At 57.9% G+C, this 17,916-nt stretch overlaps 4 protein-coding genes across 6 annotated transcripts; 3 read left to right on the top strand and 1 right to left on the bottom strand.

Moving 5' to 3' along the window:
- Window positions 1–308: 308 nt before the first annotated feature.
- LOC133157174 (relaxin-3 receptor 1-like) lies at window positions 309–2,087 on the top strand. The gene has a single exon (XM_061283507.1). It carries the CDS (start codon window positions 450–452, stop codon window positions 1,578–1,580), a length of 1,131 nt encoding a protein of 376 aa, XP_061139491.1. The 5' UTR covers window positions 309–449; the 3' UTR covers window positions 1,581–2,087.
- fem1b (fem-1 homolog b) lies at window positions 1,908–6,094 on the top strand. The gene is made up of 4 exons (XM_061283489.1): window positions 1,908–2,638; window positions 2,776–3,748; window positions 3,835–4,158; window positions 4,224–6,094. Exons 1-4 carry the CDS (start codon window positions 2,391–2,393, stop codon window positions 4,566–4,568), a joined length of 1,890 nt encoding a protein of 629 aa, XP_061139473.1. The 5' UTR covers window positions 1,908–2,390; the 3' UTR covers window positions 4,569–6,094.
- A 252-nt stretch (window positions 6,095–6,346) lies between these two features.
- On the top strand, window positions 6,347–13,427 carry LOC133157156 (zinc finger protein 609-like). Its single transcript, XM_061283463.1, has 8 exons — window positions 6,347–6,733; window positions 8,302–9,164; window positions 9,340–9,556; window positions 9,655–9,742; window positions 9,817–11,761; window positions 11,881–12,259; window positions 12,330–12,671; window positions 12,944–13,427. The coding sequence occupies exons 2-8, from the start codon at window positions 8,433–8,435 to the stop codon at window positions 13,015–13,017; spliced, it is 3,777 nt and encodes a 1,258-aa protein (XP_061139447.1). The 5' UTR covers window positions 6,347–6,733; window positions 8,302–8,432; the 3' UTR covers window positions 13,018–13,427.
- Window positions 13,428–13,512: 85 nt separating this feature from the next.
- On the bottom strand, window positions 13,513–17,129 carry prr5l (proline rich 5 like). Of its 3 annotated transcripts, XM_061283512.1 has the most exons (10): window positions 16,927–17,129; window positions 16,615–16,772; window positions 16,202–16,327; window positions 15,830–15,910; window positions 15,677–15,725; window positions 15,554–15,608; window positions 15,388–15,479; window positions 15,178–15,315; window positions 14,937–15,060; window positions 13,513–14,491 (listed from the first exon to the last, which is right to left on the bottom strand). In XM_061283512.1, exons 3-10 carry the CDS (start codon window positions 16,321–16,323, stop codon window positions 14,214–14,216), a joined length of 939 nt encoding a protein of 312 aa, XP_061139496.1. In that variant the 5' UTR covers window positions 16,324–16,327; window positions 16,615–16,772; window positions 16,927–17,129; the 3' UTR covers window positions 13,513–14,213. The 3 variants fall into 3 exon arrangements, with proteins under 3 accessions (XP_061139496.1, XP_061139494.1, XP_061139495.1); XM_061283510.1 differs by lacking the exon at window positions 16,615–16,772; XM_061283511.1 differs by lacking the exons at window positions 16,615–16,772; window positions 16,927–17,129 and having other exon boundaries at window positions 16,202–16,608.
- Between the last annotated feature and the right edge of the window lie 787 nt (window positions 17,130–17,916).

The raw sequence follows: 17,916 nt of genomic DNA, 5'->3' as shown, positions 1-17,916 counted from the left end.
GAGGTCATCATCTTACTCTCAGCTTCACCGTCACCTTCATCCTCGTGAGTAGATAAGAGCAAATTGTGTCCCGAATATTCTTTGTAAGATGTTGTAAGTGTGCGTGTGATTGAAGTGTGTTTTGCTGCTAATGAGGGGAAAACAACCCTCGTGCGCGTGTGTTTGTGGGATGCGCGCGCCTGTGCGTGTGTGTTTGGTCACTGATGGGAAAAGAACACATGTGCGCGTGTGCGCGGCGCTTTGGTCCATCGAGGGCTGCCACTCTGGTCCACACGCCTCCCCGTGCACGCGCATGGGTATAAATGGCGCTGCAGCGGCGAGCAGAGCAGTGAACATGAAGTCGGGTGCGGGCCGAAGTCAAGCTCAGAGGACGTGAGGTGCGAAGGGATCAGGACCGCCGACATGAGCCGGGGCCTGCAGTTGGCGGGCTGTGACGCGCGCCCGCGGTGATGGCCGCGCCGCAGGTGCAAATCGGTAACGCGAGCGCTCCGTGGAACGCGACGGCGGCGGACGTGTCCGCGGATGGCTCCGCGGCGCTGCGCGTGCTGGTGTCAACGCTGTACTCGCTGGTGTGCGCGGCCGGGCTGCTGGGAAACCTGCTGGTGCTCGCTCTCGTCAAGGCGCGCGGTCCCGACGGGGGGCAAAGGCGGAGGCGCGCCTGCGCCGTCCACGTATTCATCCTCAACCTGGCCGCGACGGACCTGGGCTTCGCACTGACGTTGCCTTTCTGGGCGGCGGACACGCTGCTAGACTTCAGCTGGCCCTTCGGCCACGCCATGTGCAAGGTGGTTCTGAGCGCCACCGTGCTCAACATGTACGCCAGCGTCTTCTTCCTCACCGCCATGAGCGTCACGCGTTACCGCTCGGTGGCGCGCGCGCTGCGACCGCGGGGTGGCGGGCGCTGGGGGCGAGGGCGCGCATGGTCGCCGGGCTGGGCGGCAGGCGCGCTGTGGGTGGGGGCCACCGTGGCCACGGCTCCCGCCGCCATCTTCTCGACGGTGCGTGACGTAGCAGGGGAGTGCCTTTGCCTGTTGAACTTCCCCGAAGGAGGCGCCTGGCTGGCGCTCTACCACCTGCAGAAAATCCTGCTGGGTTTTGTGGTGCCCCTGGCGGTGGTGTGCGCGTGCTACCTGCTGCTGCTCAGGCTGCTGCGCGCGCGCGGCGCCGAGCGGCGACGCGCCCGCGTCACCCGCTCCATCACCATCGCGGTGCTGTCCTTCTTTCTGTGCTGGATGCCCAACCAGGCCGTAACTTTGTGGGGCGTCCTGGTCAAGCTGAACCTGCTGCAGTGGGACCGCGCCTACTACGTGGCGCACACGTACGCGCACCCGCTCAGCGTGTGCCTGGCGCACGCCAGCAGCTGCCTCAACCCGCTGCTCTACTGCCTGCTGCGCCGGGATTTCCGAACCAGGCTCAAGGAGAAGTTCCGGAAAGTGCTGCGGCTCGCCGCGGAGCCCACGCGCGCTCCCGCGTCGCCTCATCACGCGCACGCCGGTGGCATTCCACTCAGCGACTTCATGGACTACAGCGAAAACCTCGGACGCTCTCGACACGCCGAACTGTGCGCCCCAGTTAAGTGAGCTCATCGTAGGGTGCGTTCTGACGCTCGGCCAATAGATGGCGGCACCGAATTAGAAACTACGTCTGGCCCGATGTCAATTCAGCTGCTTCGATGAGAGGTCAAGCTGGGTGACAGACAATCGACCACTGCCAGTGCCTTCAAAACTCTGTCTTTTTATGATATTTTTTTTAATTGCATTTTAACAACTGTTCACAAATAAACGAAGTTATTTGTAATTGAAAAAAGAGAGCGAAGCCGATGAGAATTTGAAACAAAAAGGTTCCGGAGAGGAAGTAAAACGTCATCAGGTAAAATGTGCTCTTGCTGGAAGGTTCCAGTCGCCGGCCGGACGTATTTTCACGTCGGACTTGACTTCCGGCTTGTTGCTACCTAACCAGCGTGAAGTGAAAGTGCTGCCTGGTCTTGTTGTTAACTCCATTTGACGCGTTTGATACTTTTTAAAATAGCTCAACAATTGCCGTGCGTGACTCGTCGAACGACAAGAAAGGACTTGCTGCTTTTCTTTTTCTTTGAAAAAATCCTGTTCGTGGACCGTAGCGGCTTTCTCCGTTGCAAGCTAGCATCAGGGCTAACCTGAAAGCGTCGGACGGGCGACCAACGAACTCTTCTGGCCGTCCGCTTTCTCCTGGCTCGGACGCTCAACGCCACGGAGACGCCCAGCAGCATTTCATGCGTGCGCGGGAGTTCGCTCGGACATTTTGATGGGAGGCGGCTGGCCGCCGCCGGCTGGACGTCGCGGGCAGAACTTACGAGCAAGGCGGAGGCAACGGCGGCAGCAGCAACCGCGGCCGCGACGTTCCGGGCCCGCATGGAGTCTCTGGCCGGCTACGTGCACAAGGCGGCCGGCGAGGGTCGCGTCCTGACGCTGGCCGCGCTGCTGCTCAACCACAGCGAGGCCGAGACTCGCTTCCTGCTGGGCTTCGTCAGCCAGCAGGCGGGCCAGAGGTCCACGCCGCTCATTATCGCCGCCCGCAACGGACACGACAAGGTGGTCCGCCTGCTGCTCGACCACTACCACGTGGACCCCGAGCAGCTCGGCAGCACGCGCTTCGACGGGTAAGTTACGGATCTCGGGACAATACACTGGTCGCTGGATGATGTCAGGGCAGAGTGGATCGGGTGCTAGTGCAGACATGGGACAGGTCCGTTGGAATGGGCCCGTTTGACCCGTGTCCTTTTTTGCGCTCCCGCAGCTACACCATCGAGGGAGCGACGGCGCTGTGGTGCGCGGCGGGGGCCGGCCACTTTGAGGCGGTGCGCCTGCTGGTGGCTCACGGCGCCAACGTCAACCACACCACCGTCAACAACTCCACGCCGCTGCGGGCGGCCTGCTTTGACGGGCGGCTGGACATAGTGCGCTTCCTGGTCGAGCACGCCGCCGACATGTCCATCACCAACAAGTACAACAACACCTGCCTGATGATCGCCGCCTACAAGGGCCACGGCGAGGTGGTGCGCTTCCTGCTGGAGCGTGGCGCCGACCCCGACGCCAGGGCGCACTGCGGGGCCACCGCCCTGCACTTTGCCGCCGACGCCGGCCACCTGGGCGTGGTGGGCGAGCTGGTGCGGCGGCACGCCGTCATGACGGCCAACGGGCACGGCATGACGCCGCTGAAGGTGGCGGCGGAGAGCTGCAAGGAGGATGTGGTGGAGCTCCTGCTGGCGCACGGCAACTGCGAGCCGGCGCATCGCGTGGAGGCGCTGGAGCTGCTGGGCGCCTCCTTCGCCAACGACCGTGAGAACTACGACATCGGCAAGACCTACCGCTACCTGCGCGCCGCCATGGACGAGCGGCAGCGCCACGGCGACGCCGTTCCGGCCAAGGAGCCGCCGCTGCCGCCGGCCGAGGCCTACGGCGGCCGGCCCGAGTGCCGCACGCCGGCCGAGCTGGACGCCATCCGGGCCGACCGCGATGCGCTGCACATGGAGGGCCTGATGATCCGCGAGCGCATCCTGGGCGCCGACAGCGCCGACGTGTCGCACCCCATCATCTACCGCGGCGCCGTCTACGCCGACAACATGGAGTTTGAGCGCTGCATCAAGCTGTGGCTGCACGCGCTGCGCCTGCGCCAGCGCGGCCACCGCAACACGCACAAGGACCTGCTGCGCTTCGCCCAAGTCTTCTCGCAGATGCTGCACCTGAAGGAGCGGCTGGCCCCCGACGCGGTTTGTCTGCCACCTCTCCTCGTCTTTTCTTTCGGCCTTTTGTCCAAAGCCGCCTTCGCCTACAAGTCCTACATTGTGGCGTGCAGGTGGAGCAGGTCCTGGGCTGCAGCGCGCTGGAGATCAGCCGCAGCATGGAGCGCGCCCAGTCGGCGCCCGACGGCGAGCTGGCTCAGGCGTCCGACAACTACGAGTCCAACATGCTGACTTTCCTCTACCTGGCCTGCATCGCCACGAAGACGTCGTGCGCCGACGAGCGGCAGCGCACCCGCATCAACAAGCACGTGTACGACGTGGTCCGGCTGGACCCGCGGGCCCGCGACGGCACCACGCTCCTGCACCTGGCCATCAGCTCCAGCACGCCCGTCGACGACTTCCACACCAACGACGTGTGCGGCTTCCCCAACGCCCAGGTGAGCAGATGCTAGTTGGCTACCTCATATGTCCCGCCCCCCCCCAATCAAACGTTGTTCTTCAGGTGACTAAGTTGCTGCTGGACTGCGGGGCCCGCGTGGACGCGGTGGACCAGGAGGGCAACACGCCGCTGCACGTGATCGTGCAGTACAACCGTCCCATCAGCGACTTCCTGACGCTGCACGCCATCATCATCAGCCTGGTGGAGGCGGGCGCGCACACGGACCGCACCAACAAGCAGAAGAAGACGCCGCTGGACAAGAGCACCACTGGCGTGTCGGAGATCCTCCTCAAGACGCAGATGAAGATGAGCCTCAAGTGCCTGGCCGCGCGCGCCGTGCGGCGCCACCGCATCGCCTACCGCAAGCAGATACCCGCCAGCCTGGAGGAGTTTGTCGATTTCCACTGACCTCCGTCCGTCCGTATCTGGCAAACGTTATCGGAGGAGGCGCAGTCAGTCAGTCGGTCGGTCGCACTGGCAACGGTCGGCCGGTTGCCGGATCGCCACCTTGCTATGATGGTACGGGAGACGCTGCACTCAGACGACAAGCGCGACAGGGCTCAGGCGCCGCAAACAACGGCACGGCACGGCATTGGCACGTCAAGCCGCCGGACTCAACATCCACGTTAGTCATGAGTCCGTTCTACCGTTTTAGAATGTTTTCCCAGCCCACGTGCAAATATATTCTGTCTTTCTACATGTCTATTTTTTTTAAACGAGCTTAATCGCTCGAAACAAAAAATCACTTTTCCAATTCCAGTTTGCACGATGCCAAAGTTGACGTGGCCCAAATTTCAGATGTCAGGATACCTGCCGGATGTTAGCGACTTGGCATGGCAATCAATGAATGACCTCGTGCTAGCTAAAAAAAACAAAGCAGTGTCAAGATAGCACGAAATCCTGACTCGCTAACCTTTTTGAAAGTGATGCCGTTTTACTGTGCTCATTCATGCCAAGGGCTCCCACTTTGCTACACGCTTACAAATGATATTCATTTATCTCACGATATCGATCATGTGAATGATTTCTCGCAATAATCAGGAAATGAGACTAAATCAATATGCAACGTTTCAATTTGCAAATGAAGACCAATAGAAAGGAGGATTCCTCGAAAGTCACTACGTCCCATGACTGGCGAGCGATTGCTCACGCGTCACAACGTTGTCCCTCGATGACTCCGCCGACAGGGACCTCATCTCATGAACATGGAACCTTCCGCCAAGCGGAAGTGTGTGCGAGTGTGAACTTTTATTTTGAAATTGACAAGCTCTGATTGTGTGACTTGATTTAATGCAGTGGTGCTTAACCTTTTTCCTTGTCCGCACCCCGGCCAATTCACCAACCCCTAACCCTAAAGAATTATTATAATAATTGGTTTACTTTACAGCTATAAGGCTGAATTAGCATGCCAATTAACAGAATGACTTTTTGACTTTTTTCCAGAATTGTTCACTTTTCTCGGTTACCCCACCATTATCCCCGAAAGATGGTCAATTTCCCCCAGGGTATCCTCGCACCCTTTAGGAAGCCCCCCCCCCCCCGGTTAAGAACCACTGATTTAATGGAATATTTTGGACAAATGTTCCATCTCCGCCAACTAAGTGCCTCAGAATACGCTTCATTGTGGAAATCACGTGACGACAAACAACGTTAGGATGGCAACATCGATGACTCCAAGAAAAAAAAGACACAGATGATGTCAAACATAACGGTGACGAGCCAGTCACAACAAAGATGACAACAAGGACAATAATAGGAACGACCACGACGGCAAAACAATTGCAGGGAACAATAGCGAAATGTTATGTACATTGACAAAAACAACTGTGACGAAGACAGCACTCAAGAACAATGACAAATAACATGGACCACAATGTTTCCTTACCAAATGTAAAAGAATGACAAAATCATTAAAAATGGACAGATTTTCAAAATGTTCTGGTTTATTGGAGTGCATGTCGCCACGTTGGAAGCGTACTCCTAACACTAAAATGCATCTTATCGCTTTGAAATGTGAGTTTTTCAACAGGTGCACTGAAGTATATTCAAAAGTCGCCGTCAGAGAATGAATCGTCCGAACGCGGCTCGATCGACCACCTCTGTTGGAAGCCAGCGGCGCAGGAATCCGTTCCAGCGAAAGGCGGATCCATGCCGTGTGGCTCCGCTCAGCGAGTCCGTTCCGGCGCTCCGGGTTTTACTCGCCTTGTAGCAGTCCTGTGCGGAGCCGCTCCGCGCCGCAGCTTTCTCTCGCTCTTGTCGTGATTTCCAAGGGGAATATTTGCACTCTGCGACTAAGCGGGACCGTCCTAGCCACCCATGGGACACCCGGGTTCCGTCCCTTGTTGACTCACTGAATGCGCGATGTGCGTCTTGGTGGCGGCGCGCAGGTCGGTGGGGGCCCGGGGCCGTGTGACGGCGGCGCTCCACTGAGGCCAGCCAGACAGCCAGCCAGTCAGCCAGCGAAACAGGAGCACGTTCGCCACTCTTCCTTCCACCCGTTTCGCCGCCTGGCCTGTCCGGGCCGGGCCTCATGGAGTGCACGTGAAACGGGCCGCGTCGGGACTGTGAGCGGGGTAAGTGGACACAGGCGCTCGCCTCGCCGTCTGGGGCTTGGCGGCGGACGGCAAGCGATGCTCGCTCGCTGCTCGCTCGGCGGGCTAGCCGCTGCCGTCTTTGTCTGCAGACGCTGGGAGCTAAGCGCTCTGCTTCCATGGTCGGACACGTCCTTGTCTGTCCCCAATACGCGCACTTGACACTTGCTCTTTTCGTTCCCACCATGTTCGCTCGGGTATTCCCGATATCTTTTCCCCGCTGAACGATCACGCCACTTGGGTTACATGACATTCAGGCAACTTGATGTGCTTGGGCCGAAATGAGCATCCCAGCTTGGTTTTGAGCCGCTCGGTTGCTCGGTTGGTTGGTTAACTGGCTACTAATAAGCCAGTTAGGCAAGGTCCTGTCGAGCTTTTCTGTCCATGGAAGCTTTCTACTAATGCGAGTGTGTCCACTTGTTATATTTGGAAAGTACGACAGCTTGTCACGTCGCAAATAACCACTTGCGAGGATGTTACAGAGAGCGTGCAAGTACACGCTCATAGCCGAGTGTAACTTTGACACTGCTTTTAAACCACCAAGCGGTGCTTCTCAATGCGCCAGAGGTGAATTGATGTTATTGTGGCACCCGCGTGTTCAACTTGGGATGTTTCGGCCAAACGGACGCGTCCGACAATGGATCTCGTTAGCCGCGCTGGTAGCAGGCTAGCAGCGGGCCACCGCGAGCCTCGACGCCTCCGTAGATCGAGCTTCGTCTCGGCTCAATATTCGATGTTTGCCGCAACGGTCGCCGTCGTTAAGCGTGTTTTAAGCCAACGGTGACCGCCCGGGGGAGCCGAGAGCTTTTCTCGACGTGCCCGTTTGCGCTGAAGTGACAGCGAGGCCGACGGTTTCTCTCGGCTAACATGCTAACTGTTAGCTACTTAGCATGCGAGCTAGTCGGGTGTTGGCATCCGCCTTAACGGCTCGTCGTAAGGCACATTCTCTTCACTTTTTTCGTCCAACGCAGCATGACATTTGTATAAATAGTGTCCCAGTAAGCAAAAGCCTCCAAAGGTTCTTAACCTGGCTAATGTGACGCTAGTGAAGTGACGTAAACTATGCGTGTTCATTTCAAACTTTTATCTCGACTCATATTTAGACGTGTTGATAGTTTGGGTTCATTCTTTTCGGTAAAAAGTCCCAACGAAATTCTAGTGTATATTTGCCATTCAAATAGAGGTATCAGACGGTCGACTGATACATTCGAGTAGTTTCTGTAGTGTGTGCAAACTTGTGGTGAGACACTGCAACTATTGATTATTGTGATCATCTGTTGATTGTTTTTTGAGGAAACGGATTATACTCCACCGAAAGGAATGGGACGAGTTGAAGCGAAGCAAGGTTTTATTTTGATTTTTTCGATCATGGTTAGTTTCTGAGCAATCGGTCCATTGTTGCACCTTGAGTATTTTCGACATACACGGTCGTTTGACCTAATCCTGAGGAAAGCGATCAATGTCGTCCGGATGGAAAATGTAGTGGACGTGGCGCAGCCGTAGCAGGGTCAGAGTGTGTATTTACTATCAAAACGTGTTGTGTCACGCAGGAGGCCATGCGGGCAGCGGGGCGGCGGCGCCGGGTCCAGCCCTGAGCAGGCGTCCGGCGGCTGGCTGGGAGGAGCGCGGCCCTCCTGCGCTCGCTCCCCCCCTGGCGGCGCTCCGGGACGCCCCTACTAAGATGTCCCTCAGCAGCGGCCCTGCAGGCGGGAAAGGTGCGGACTCCAGTGCGGTGGACGCGTACGACAGCGGCGATGAGTGGGACATCGGTGTGGGCAATCTGATCATTGACCTGGACGCCGACCTGGAGAAGGACAAACTGGAGATGTCAGGCAGCAAGGAGGCGGCCGGCCCCCCCGGTGCCGTGACCGCTCTGCCCGACAACATCAAATTCGTCAGTCCTGCCGGTGGTGGGCAGGGAAAAGACGGCAAATCCAAATCCAAGCGCACTAAAAACTCCAAAGATGGCAGCAAGACGGCACCGCCGCCGCTGGACGCTGTCAAGAAGGAGCTGGCGGGTCGGGCCCCCGGGGACCCGGCGGTGGCGGCCCACAGCCTCAACCCGGGTCTGACTAAGGGGGGCGACAAGTCCGGCAAAGCCATGCGGGTCCCGCCGGTCGTCAAGAAGGACAAGGACGGCGTGTCGGCAAAGACTAAGAAGGACAAAATGGAGGTGGACAAGGAACCGCTGGCGCCGACCGGGACCCCTCTACCCCGCAGCGGGCCCTTTGAGAGCCAGCAGAATACAGAGGCCCCAATCGCCGAGCTGCTGGGTCACGTGGCTCTGGACTCTGCCGGGATGGGCCAGCCTGTCGCCATGGCGACCGAGGAGGAGGACGATGAGGACGAGGACATGGACGGCGGCGGCGGCGAGTGCCGCAACTTGAAGAAGATGCTGTGTGGGGGGGACAAGGTAAGGTCAGAGACACCTCAACGACACTTGACGGTCTGTCGGTCGGTCGGTCTCTGCCTGTTGTTGCTAGTTTTCCCCCAAAAGTTGACATTCACGCATTTCTCTTGACTTGAGTGCCAAGATGCTGAGCTCCAAAGGCTCACGCTTGCCGCTGGTGTTTGTCTCCCCCTTCCAGATGGAGTCGCCCGGCTCCACGCCGGCTCCGCCTCCCCTGCACCTGCTGGCCAATAGCGACATCTCGTCGCCGTGCGAGCAGATCATGGTGCGCACGCGCTCGCTGGCGGTCAACACGGCCGACGCGGCGCAGGCCACCGAGCCCGAGTGCCTGGGACCCTGCGAACCCGGAACCAGCGTCAACCTGGAGGGCATCGTGTGGCAGGAGACCGAAGACGGTCCGGCCGATGCACATTTCATTCACCCATGCCATGATACAAACACGACTAGGAACGGTCGCGTCTAATACGTTACTGTGTGCATGCGTGCGATGCAGGCATGCTGGTGGTGAACGTAACGTGGCGGAACAAGACGTACGTGGGGACCCTGCTAGACTGCACCCGACACGACTGGGCCCCGCCCAGGTTGGTTTGGGTGCACGGGCGCGAAGCCGAGCACCCGCCCGGCACGTGCTGAGCGCTCTGCCCGTGTCTTTCAGGTTCTGCGATTCTCCCACCAGCGACGTGGAGATGCGAGGCGGGCGCGGCCGAGGCAAGCGGATGCGCCCGGCCGGCGGCGTGCCCGCCAACGACAACGGCACGTCGTCGGACAACAAAGGAAGCGGCAAGACCCGCGGCGGGGCCGCCGGCACCAACGGCAAAGGGCGGCGCGGAAGCCAGACGTCCGCCGGCGGGCCGGGGGAGGACGCCAAGGCCAGCCCCTGCTCCTCCGCCAAGAGGAAGAGCAAGCCCGCCTCGGACATGGAGCCCACCTCCAGCTCCGAGGACACCAAAGCGTCCAAGCGAATGCGGAGCAACTCCACCGGCGCTGCCCACTCGCTCCCCACCGGGAAATTGGAGGCGGCCGCGCTGGAGCGCGTGTGTCCGTCGCCGGTGCTCATCGATTGCCCCCACCCCAACTGCAACAAGAAGTACAAGCACGTCAACGGCCTCAAGTACCACCAGGCGCGCGCCCACCACGAGCACGACGCAGACAGCGAATACGGCGACGAGTCGGGCCACCACCCCGACGCCGCCTCCTGCAACGGCGCCGCTATCTCCCCGGCCCGCTCCGCCACACCTAAAGGGCGGGGCTTCGACGCGCCCTCGCCGGGGAAGCAGCCGCCCAAGCTCGGCAAGAAGAGGACGGGCGAGGGCGAGCCCGACGGGACGGACGCCGAGTGCTTGACGGACGAGGCCAGTAATGACGGCGTGGACGACAGGAAGGCCAAGAAGATGGCGGCGGCGGCCGGCGGGAAAACGGACAAAACCACCCCGAAGGGAGCGAAGCCCGGCCGGCCCACGCTGCCTGCCGGCCCCTCCGTGCCGCTCTCTTACAACCCGCGAGCTGGTTCTCCCTCGCCGGGCTCCGCGGCGGCCCCAAAGAACGGCCAACCCAAAACCCCCTCTCTGGTGGACCCCTCCTCCAGCCCCCTGGCCAAAGACAAGAAGAAAAAAGACAAGAAGAGGCGGGAGGGGGACAGCCCCAAGGGGCCGCCGCGGCTGGAGGAGGGCTACGCCGAGTCGGGCGATGCCCTTCTCAACGGCTCCTCTGAAGTTCAGCAGAGCCGACTGGCCAGCATCAAGGCGGCGGCCGACAAAGTCTACAGCTTCTCGGATAGCGCGCCTAGCCCCTCCCTGGGTGGCGGCGGCGGTGGCAGGGCGGAGGGCGCCGCGGGGCAGAACGGCACTGACGGCATGTCGCTCCAAACCGGCAGCCCCGCCTACTCGGACATCTCTGACGAGGGCGAGGATGGCGAAGGAAAGGCGGAGGGCGTCAAGGTGAAAACGGAGCCTGACTCCAAGAAGGCCCTGTATCCTCCTCAAGCGCCGGCCGCCAAGGAAGCGCCCTACTACCCCACCTATGACGCCTACTACCCAACTGCCTACGCTGGCGCCAGCCCCGCCTCTACCGCCGCACCCAAGAAGGAGGAAGAACCGGAGGTGACTGAGGGGGTCAAGGTGAAGGTGGAGCCTCCGGAGGACCGGAAGTCTGAGGCCGGACCCCCGCAGCCGTCGGTCATCCAGCAGCGCCCCAACGTGTACGCCCCCCCGCCCCTCTACTACAACCAGTACTACGGCCAGCCCTACTCGTACTCGCCCGACCAGGCCTACCACGCCCACCTGCTGGCCTCCAGCCCCGCCTACCGGCAGCAGTGCGAGGAGCGCCAGCGGCTGGCCGACAAGAAGGCGGAGGGCAAAGCCTCGGCCGGCCCGCCCACCCTGACGCCGGCCCCCGCCCTCGCTGAGCTGGCCAAAGGCAAGCCCAAGGAGGCGGCGGCGGCGGGGCCCGAGCCAGCCAAGTCCGTCATCATGGTGAAGGGCGACGACCCCAAGGTTGCCGCTGCCCCCCCTGAGGGGCTGAAGATGAAGCTGAGCGAGGCAGGCCATCAAGCCAAAGAAGAGGCTGCCGCCACCGCCGCCGCCGCCATGTGGTACAGACAGGTATGACCGCCTTGCTTGCCAAAGTTTGGAAATGGGTACAACTGCTCACACCTGACAAAAAGCTTCACTCTCAAACCAATAGTCAATACAAGTGCCATTTGTCGCTCTCCTTTTGGCAGGAACCCGACGCCCGCCTGTGGCCGTACGTGTACCCCAACAAGTACTCGGATGCCCCCAAAGCGCAGGAGGACGAACGCGAGCGCGACAGGAAGTCAAAGGAGGACCGTCCGCGGCCAAAGGAGGCGTCGTACAAAGACGAGGCCAAGGAGGGGGCGGAGGGCCGGGCGCCGCTGCCTTCGGAGGAACAGCAGCAGCAGCAGCAGCAACGCATGGCGGCCAAGGAGGCGCGGCCCCCCCACGTCCAGTTTGCATCCCCCCTGGCGCAGCACCAAGGCTACATGCCCTACATGCACGCACCCTACGCCTACGGGCAGGCCTACGAGCCCGGCCACCCCGGCTACCGGGGCGTGCCCTCCGTCATGATGCAGAATTACCCCGGTAAGACAAAACCCCAACCAATACAAGAAAGAAGGAAAAGGCAGAGAAGAAATGAGATGTGCTTCCTCAGGCTCCTACCTGGCCGCCGGTTACTCCTTCTCGTCGTACGCCGGCAAGGCGGCGGCCGAGGAGGGCGGCGAGAAAGCGCCGCGTTCCAGCCCCACGGTGAAGGCGACGGGCAGCGAAGCCAAAGCGCTGGAGCTCCTGCAGCAGCACGCCAGCCACTACAAGAGCAAGTCGCCCACCGCCGACAAGACGCCGGCGCATGAGCGAGAACGCGAGCGAGACGGCGAGCGGCCGCGCTCGTCGCCGGCCCAGCGCGCGCCGCCGCCGCCACCTTCGCACCACCACCACCACCACCACCTGGCCTACCCGCTCCTCGCCGGACAGTATGACCTGGCCTATGCCTCAGGTGACAACTCCACTTTGCCACTGCATTTTCCTTTTTTTTTTGCTTGCACCTAGCCCCCCTTTCTCCTTTGCTTTGTTTCCTCATCTGACCTTTTCCTTCTTTCCTTCGTGGCTTTCTTCCTTCCTTCCTTCCTATTTCCTTGCTTGCTTCCTTGCATTGCTTCCTCTTTCCCCTCTTCCCACCTGGTTTCCTCATTGCCAGTAGATGTCCACTTTCATGTTGTCAGCCGAGCTTGTCCAGCACAATTGTGACGGCGCGTGTGCGTGCGTCAGGTTTGTCGTCGCCGGCCATGGTGGCCAGCCAGCAGGCGTCGGCGCCGTCCATGTACCCGCCCCCGAGGAGGTGAGAAAAGGCTCGCGGCCGCCCGGACGTGACCAAATCACGCAAGGACGCTGTCGCCGCAACGCCGGAGGGGAGGCGGGCGGCCGCTAGCTCCGCCCCCCCTCAAGGATGGAACTTCCTCTTCATCTCAGTCGCCGTTTGTCCTGAAGACCGACCACGAGAAGAAACGCCGTGGGACATCCTTCACACAGAATGGCGGCAGGCGGGCAGGCAGGCGGGCAGGTATCCTAACCTCAGTGTCTTGCTGTACTGTAGCGTGCGTGCCGTGCGCATGCGTGTAAATAATGTACAGAGGAATCATTTTTAAGCGGTTGGATGCGGTTTTGTTTCCTACTCTTCCTTTTTTTTTTTTTTCCTCTCTGTTGTTTTTCTACTCCTGTTGCTCATATTAAAAACATGTAGCTGGACCAAGCACGCCCGAGCCCCGCCTCCTAATTGACCTGCGATGTCACCAGCAAGCGCTGAAAAGAAGCTAGAATTGGAAAAAAAGGTCAAATCGTTTTGAAGGGTGACACTTGTTTAGTGTCTGTGTTGTCTACGGTTCATTTATTCCAGACAGTTGATAAGAATCAAAGGCTTCTTTCATTTGATACCGTAGAAAATGCTCATTGAAGTTTGGGGTCGTAATACAAAAAGTGCAATTTCTTAAAAAGTATAAAAGGTACATTTAAATGCCCTTATGTCAAAAGCATGTTTTTTGAGAACTACCTGGAATATGAAAAAAAACATTTTTATGAAGATATTTAAAAAACTTGCATCACAACCACATCCTGATAGCATCATAGTCCTTGACTGGCCACACGGGGGCGACAAAGGCCCTACCAAGTGTCATCCAATTATTGCAATGGGATTAGTACTAGAGTAATCCGATTACACTGCAGCTCACTCTGCGGTCAGAGGTAAAAGGTCATCTTTGTAATTTCTGCTTCCTTCATGTTCTCATGTTTCTTCGTCAGGTCATCTTTGCTCAGGCTCCACCCACCATCGCTTGCATCTTTTATCCTCACTTCGTTGTCATGTGTCGTGTTTCTTCTCACGCCCTCATCTCTTTTCATCCTCACCTCTCATCCTTTCTGTTAGCTACGCCGCGTTCCCCAGCTAGCCCGTTTGCAGGAAGCAAGCGTGCCGTTTTACTCCAAGAGCGCCATCAGTTTCCTGTGCTTGAACCTCTGACTGTACTTGCAGCGCTAGCCGCTATCGCTAGGAGTCCTTGACGTTAGGTTGACTACCAAAGTGTCCGGCGTCGCCGTCAGCGGGCCGAGTCGGCGAGCCGCCGGGCACCTCGTTGGCGCAACTCATCCTGCCGCTGAGCAGGCGCGCGTCAGAATGCGCATTGGCCACCGTGTGGCGCCGCATGCCGCCCACTTTCTCCAGGTAGGCCTCGCCCTCGTGCTCCACCAGGGGTGCCAAAGAAGAGCAGATGTCAGGCTGGGAGCCGTCACCGATAAACCACGGCAGAGCGCCGTCCCCCCAGCACTCTGAACGCAAACAAGAAAAATGGCAGAAGCAACCTCAGCTTAGTAAGAACTACAACCCCAACGAAAGAGCCACGATTGAAAGACAACAAATTCAACGAATAGATTTGCTCAAGTCCAAGCTCTCAAAAAGATCCAGAACCTCATTGAGAAGACGCTATTCTAAGGAACCTGCCTAGCGAGTGCTGGACAGGAAGCGTTGAAAATAAAACCGAGTAAGCAGCATTAAGGCTTTAATCTCCGGCATGATCCTCTTGAGTTTATTTGTGTTCTTCGCCTCCAGGAATGAACACAAACACATTCCTGGCGGGCTGGCCTTTTACTTTGCGTTGAGGGCCCCACTTGGAGGAAAGGCTCAGCGTGGCTTGCTTGCCGCAATCACTGTTGGTGAGCGTGCTAATCCGCTCACTAGCCACTAAAGTGTTTGACCTGCAATCACGCAACACACCTGAAGGGTGAAGGTCGGCGGCGGCAGGGACGACATCGCTGAGGTACGGTGACACTACCGTGGCCGTCAGACGCTCGAGATGACGGTAACGCGAGCTGGACGCTGCGCCGCACTCTCGCACCCCCTGCGGGACGCATCCGGAAAGTCGACATTACGCGATGTCATAGCGCTGGCCAAATGCTAACTTCCTGTCTTTTTCATTGTAGGTTCGATTGAATAATCATGAAAAGTGATGGATGACCTGCAGCACCAGCAGCATGTGCGTGACGGCGGGCGGCACACTGCCCGCGCTTTGCAGACTGTCCTCCAGAGGGAGCTTAAGCAGTACCAAGTCTCGGAAGGCCAACAGTGTCATCTGTCGTACAGACAGCTCCTGACCCTGAGGGCGTGCGTGCGAGGAATTAGCAAGCGCTAAGCGAGTGCAGCCCACAATGCCCAGCGATGTCGTCACCTGTAGAGGGTAGAAGATGGCCTGCAGCGTGGGCAGCGTCTCCGTGAAAAAGCACCGCCATGCCTCGGCCAGCGCCGCCAGCTGCTCTCCACCTGGGAGCGGAGGGAAGGGGCGGGGTATGCTTGCGGTTACCGCGGCAACAGCTGGCATTCCTACTCCTCCTCACCAGAGATGAAGATGCGCTCCAGAAGCTCTGTTAAGCCGCCCGTCAACAGACGATTCTGAAGACGCAAAGGCGCAACATTACTCAACTTCATTTCCTGTTGTGGGCGGACGGACCAAAACGCACCTGCAAGTAGTCTGTGACGAAGGAGCCCATCTCGCTCTTCAGCAGCCACCTGGTGGACAACAAACATGGCCGCCGCACGTCAGGCAAACAGAGGCGGCGCCAGGAAGACCACAAAGTGGAATAAGGCGGGCAGGACGCGGATGATGACGTCACCTGATGCTCTCGTTCAGTGTGTAGAGCTCATTGGGCTGCAGAGCTCCGCCCCTGAAGACTTTCATCACTGCCGATTGGACGCTGACGACACGAGAGGAGGAGCGGTAGCATTTTGGACCATGATAATGACGATGGGGAGCTAGCATTAGCGTGCGCACACATCTAGTGTACGAGTGCGTGAATGTGTGCGTGACAGGATGTGAGGCGGCAGTTTAACACGGCCACATCCTCTAAACATCTTGTTGCGGCTGATGCCACCAGGAAACGTACGCATGCACACAAGATGAAGCTTGTGAGCAGGAAACATACACTTCCTGATTCAAGACACACACACACGCGGTCAGGGAAGAGTTCTGAAAAGTGCCCGTGTACCTGTTCCAGATGGTGCTGTTGCATGCTTGCAGTGTATTGGGTGCAGCATGGAAGCGGGTCAGGTCGGACAGAACTGGAGAACTCATAAAGCGGGGCCTGGAGCGCCGAAAAGATCCCATCATGCACCTTAATCACACACACGCGCACACACACACACACACACACACACACAAAGATAATCAAGTCTCACCCTTCCACAAAAGCAAACTCTTACTTTGACACATAGATGCGACTTATGAGACATCCTGCCATGTCACCACACACACACACACACACACACACACACACACACACACACACACACACACACACACTCTCTCTCTCTCTCTCTCTCTCTCTCTCTCTCTCTCTCTCTCTCTCTCTCTCTCTCTCTCTCTCTCTCTCGGCAGGAGCAGTGTGGTAACCACGGCAACCTGGATCCCGACGATGTCCCCTTATGACCGCAGGATGGAAAAAAAAAAAAAAAGTCAAGCGTCCTCGGTCGGCTCTCGATGCCACGGAGTGATGAAGCACCTTTCTTCTTTTCTTTTCTCTTCTCGGAGAAAATAAACAAAAGAGAAGCAAGGCGAGCCTTGCAAACAAGACTCGACTTAATGCCACCGAGTGACACGTGACAAGTCACCAATCGTTCACTTGACAAAATGACGGACAAGGACGCGCACGCGCGTCTCGCAGCATCGACGTGGATGTCTCCGTGCGCGCGCTCTTTGCGTATTTGAACTCACCTCGGCTCTCACTTGATTGTCGGGAGTTCACAAAAAGATCAGATGGCGTCAAAAGTAGTCTTAACGCCCCGCTGTCTCGAGACCTCCGTCGAGCTTGTCAAACTTTTTGAAGTTTGCATAGTGTTGTGCTTGCTTTGCTTTCTCCTCGTGGATTCCCTCGCACCGAGTCGTGTTGGCTCGTGAGTGAACGATTCGTTCAAAAGAACGGATTGGTTTTCAGTCAACGAGAGTGAACGAATCACTTCCTAAAGTGATATTTTTTGGGGCATGAAAGCAAAAATCCGACATTTGGTTAACTGCTTTATATGACAATACGTATGTGTTTGACGTTGTGTAATATGTGTTGGTGTCCCCCACAATAAAGAGCAAGTAGTCAAATAAACATTCTTTCTTGACACGTGCAAAAAATGCATAAAGTTATTAGGTACACCTGAAAATGGTGGTGTACCTAATGCAGTGTCCATGTGACGTCACGGATCAAACAGCCAATCAGAAAGTGGGGGTGAGGGCGGGTGTGGCACTTTTCACTTTGAGTTCGGCTTTGGGCATAATTGTTTTCCCTAATGAACTGGCCTGTTATTAGGTACACTTGACAATGGTGGCGTACCTAATGGAGTGTCCATGTGACGTCACGGATCAAACAGCCAATCAGAAAGTGGGGGTGAGGGCGGGTGTGGCACTTTTCACTTTCAGTTAAGCTTTGGCCATGATTTTTCCCTAATGAACTGGCCTGTTATTAGGTACACTTGAAAATGGCGGTGTACCTAAAGGAGTGTCCATGTGACGTCACAGATCAGCCAGCCAATCAGAAAGTGGGGGTGAGGGCGGGTGTGGCACTTTTCACTTTCAGTTAAGCTTTGGCCATGATTTTTCCCTAATGAACTGGCCTGTTATTAGGTACACTTGAAAATGGCGGTGTACCTAATGAAGTGTCCTTGTGACGTCACGGATCAAACAGCCAATCAGAAAGTGGGGGTGAGGGCGGGTGTG

Source organism: Syngnathus typhle, linkage group LG7, assembly GCF_033458585.1.
Source record: "Syngnathus typhle isolate RoL2023-S1 ecotype Sweden linkage group LG7, RoL_Styp_1.0, whole genome shotgun sequence".
NCBI classification, from domain to species: domain Eukaryota; kingdom Metazoa; phylum Chordata; class Actinopteri; order Syngnathiformes; family Syngnathidae; genus Syngnathus; species Syngnathus typhle.
Note: the sequence above shows the minus strand (reverse complement) of the source record. Positions and strands in the feature narration are given on the sequence as shown.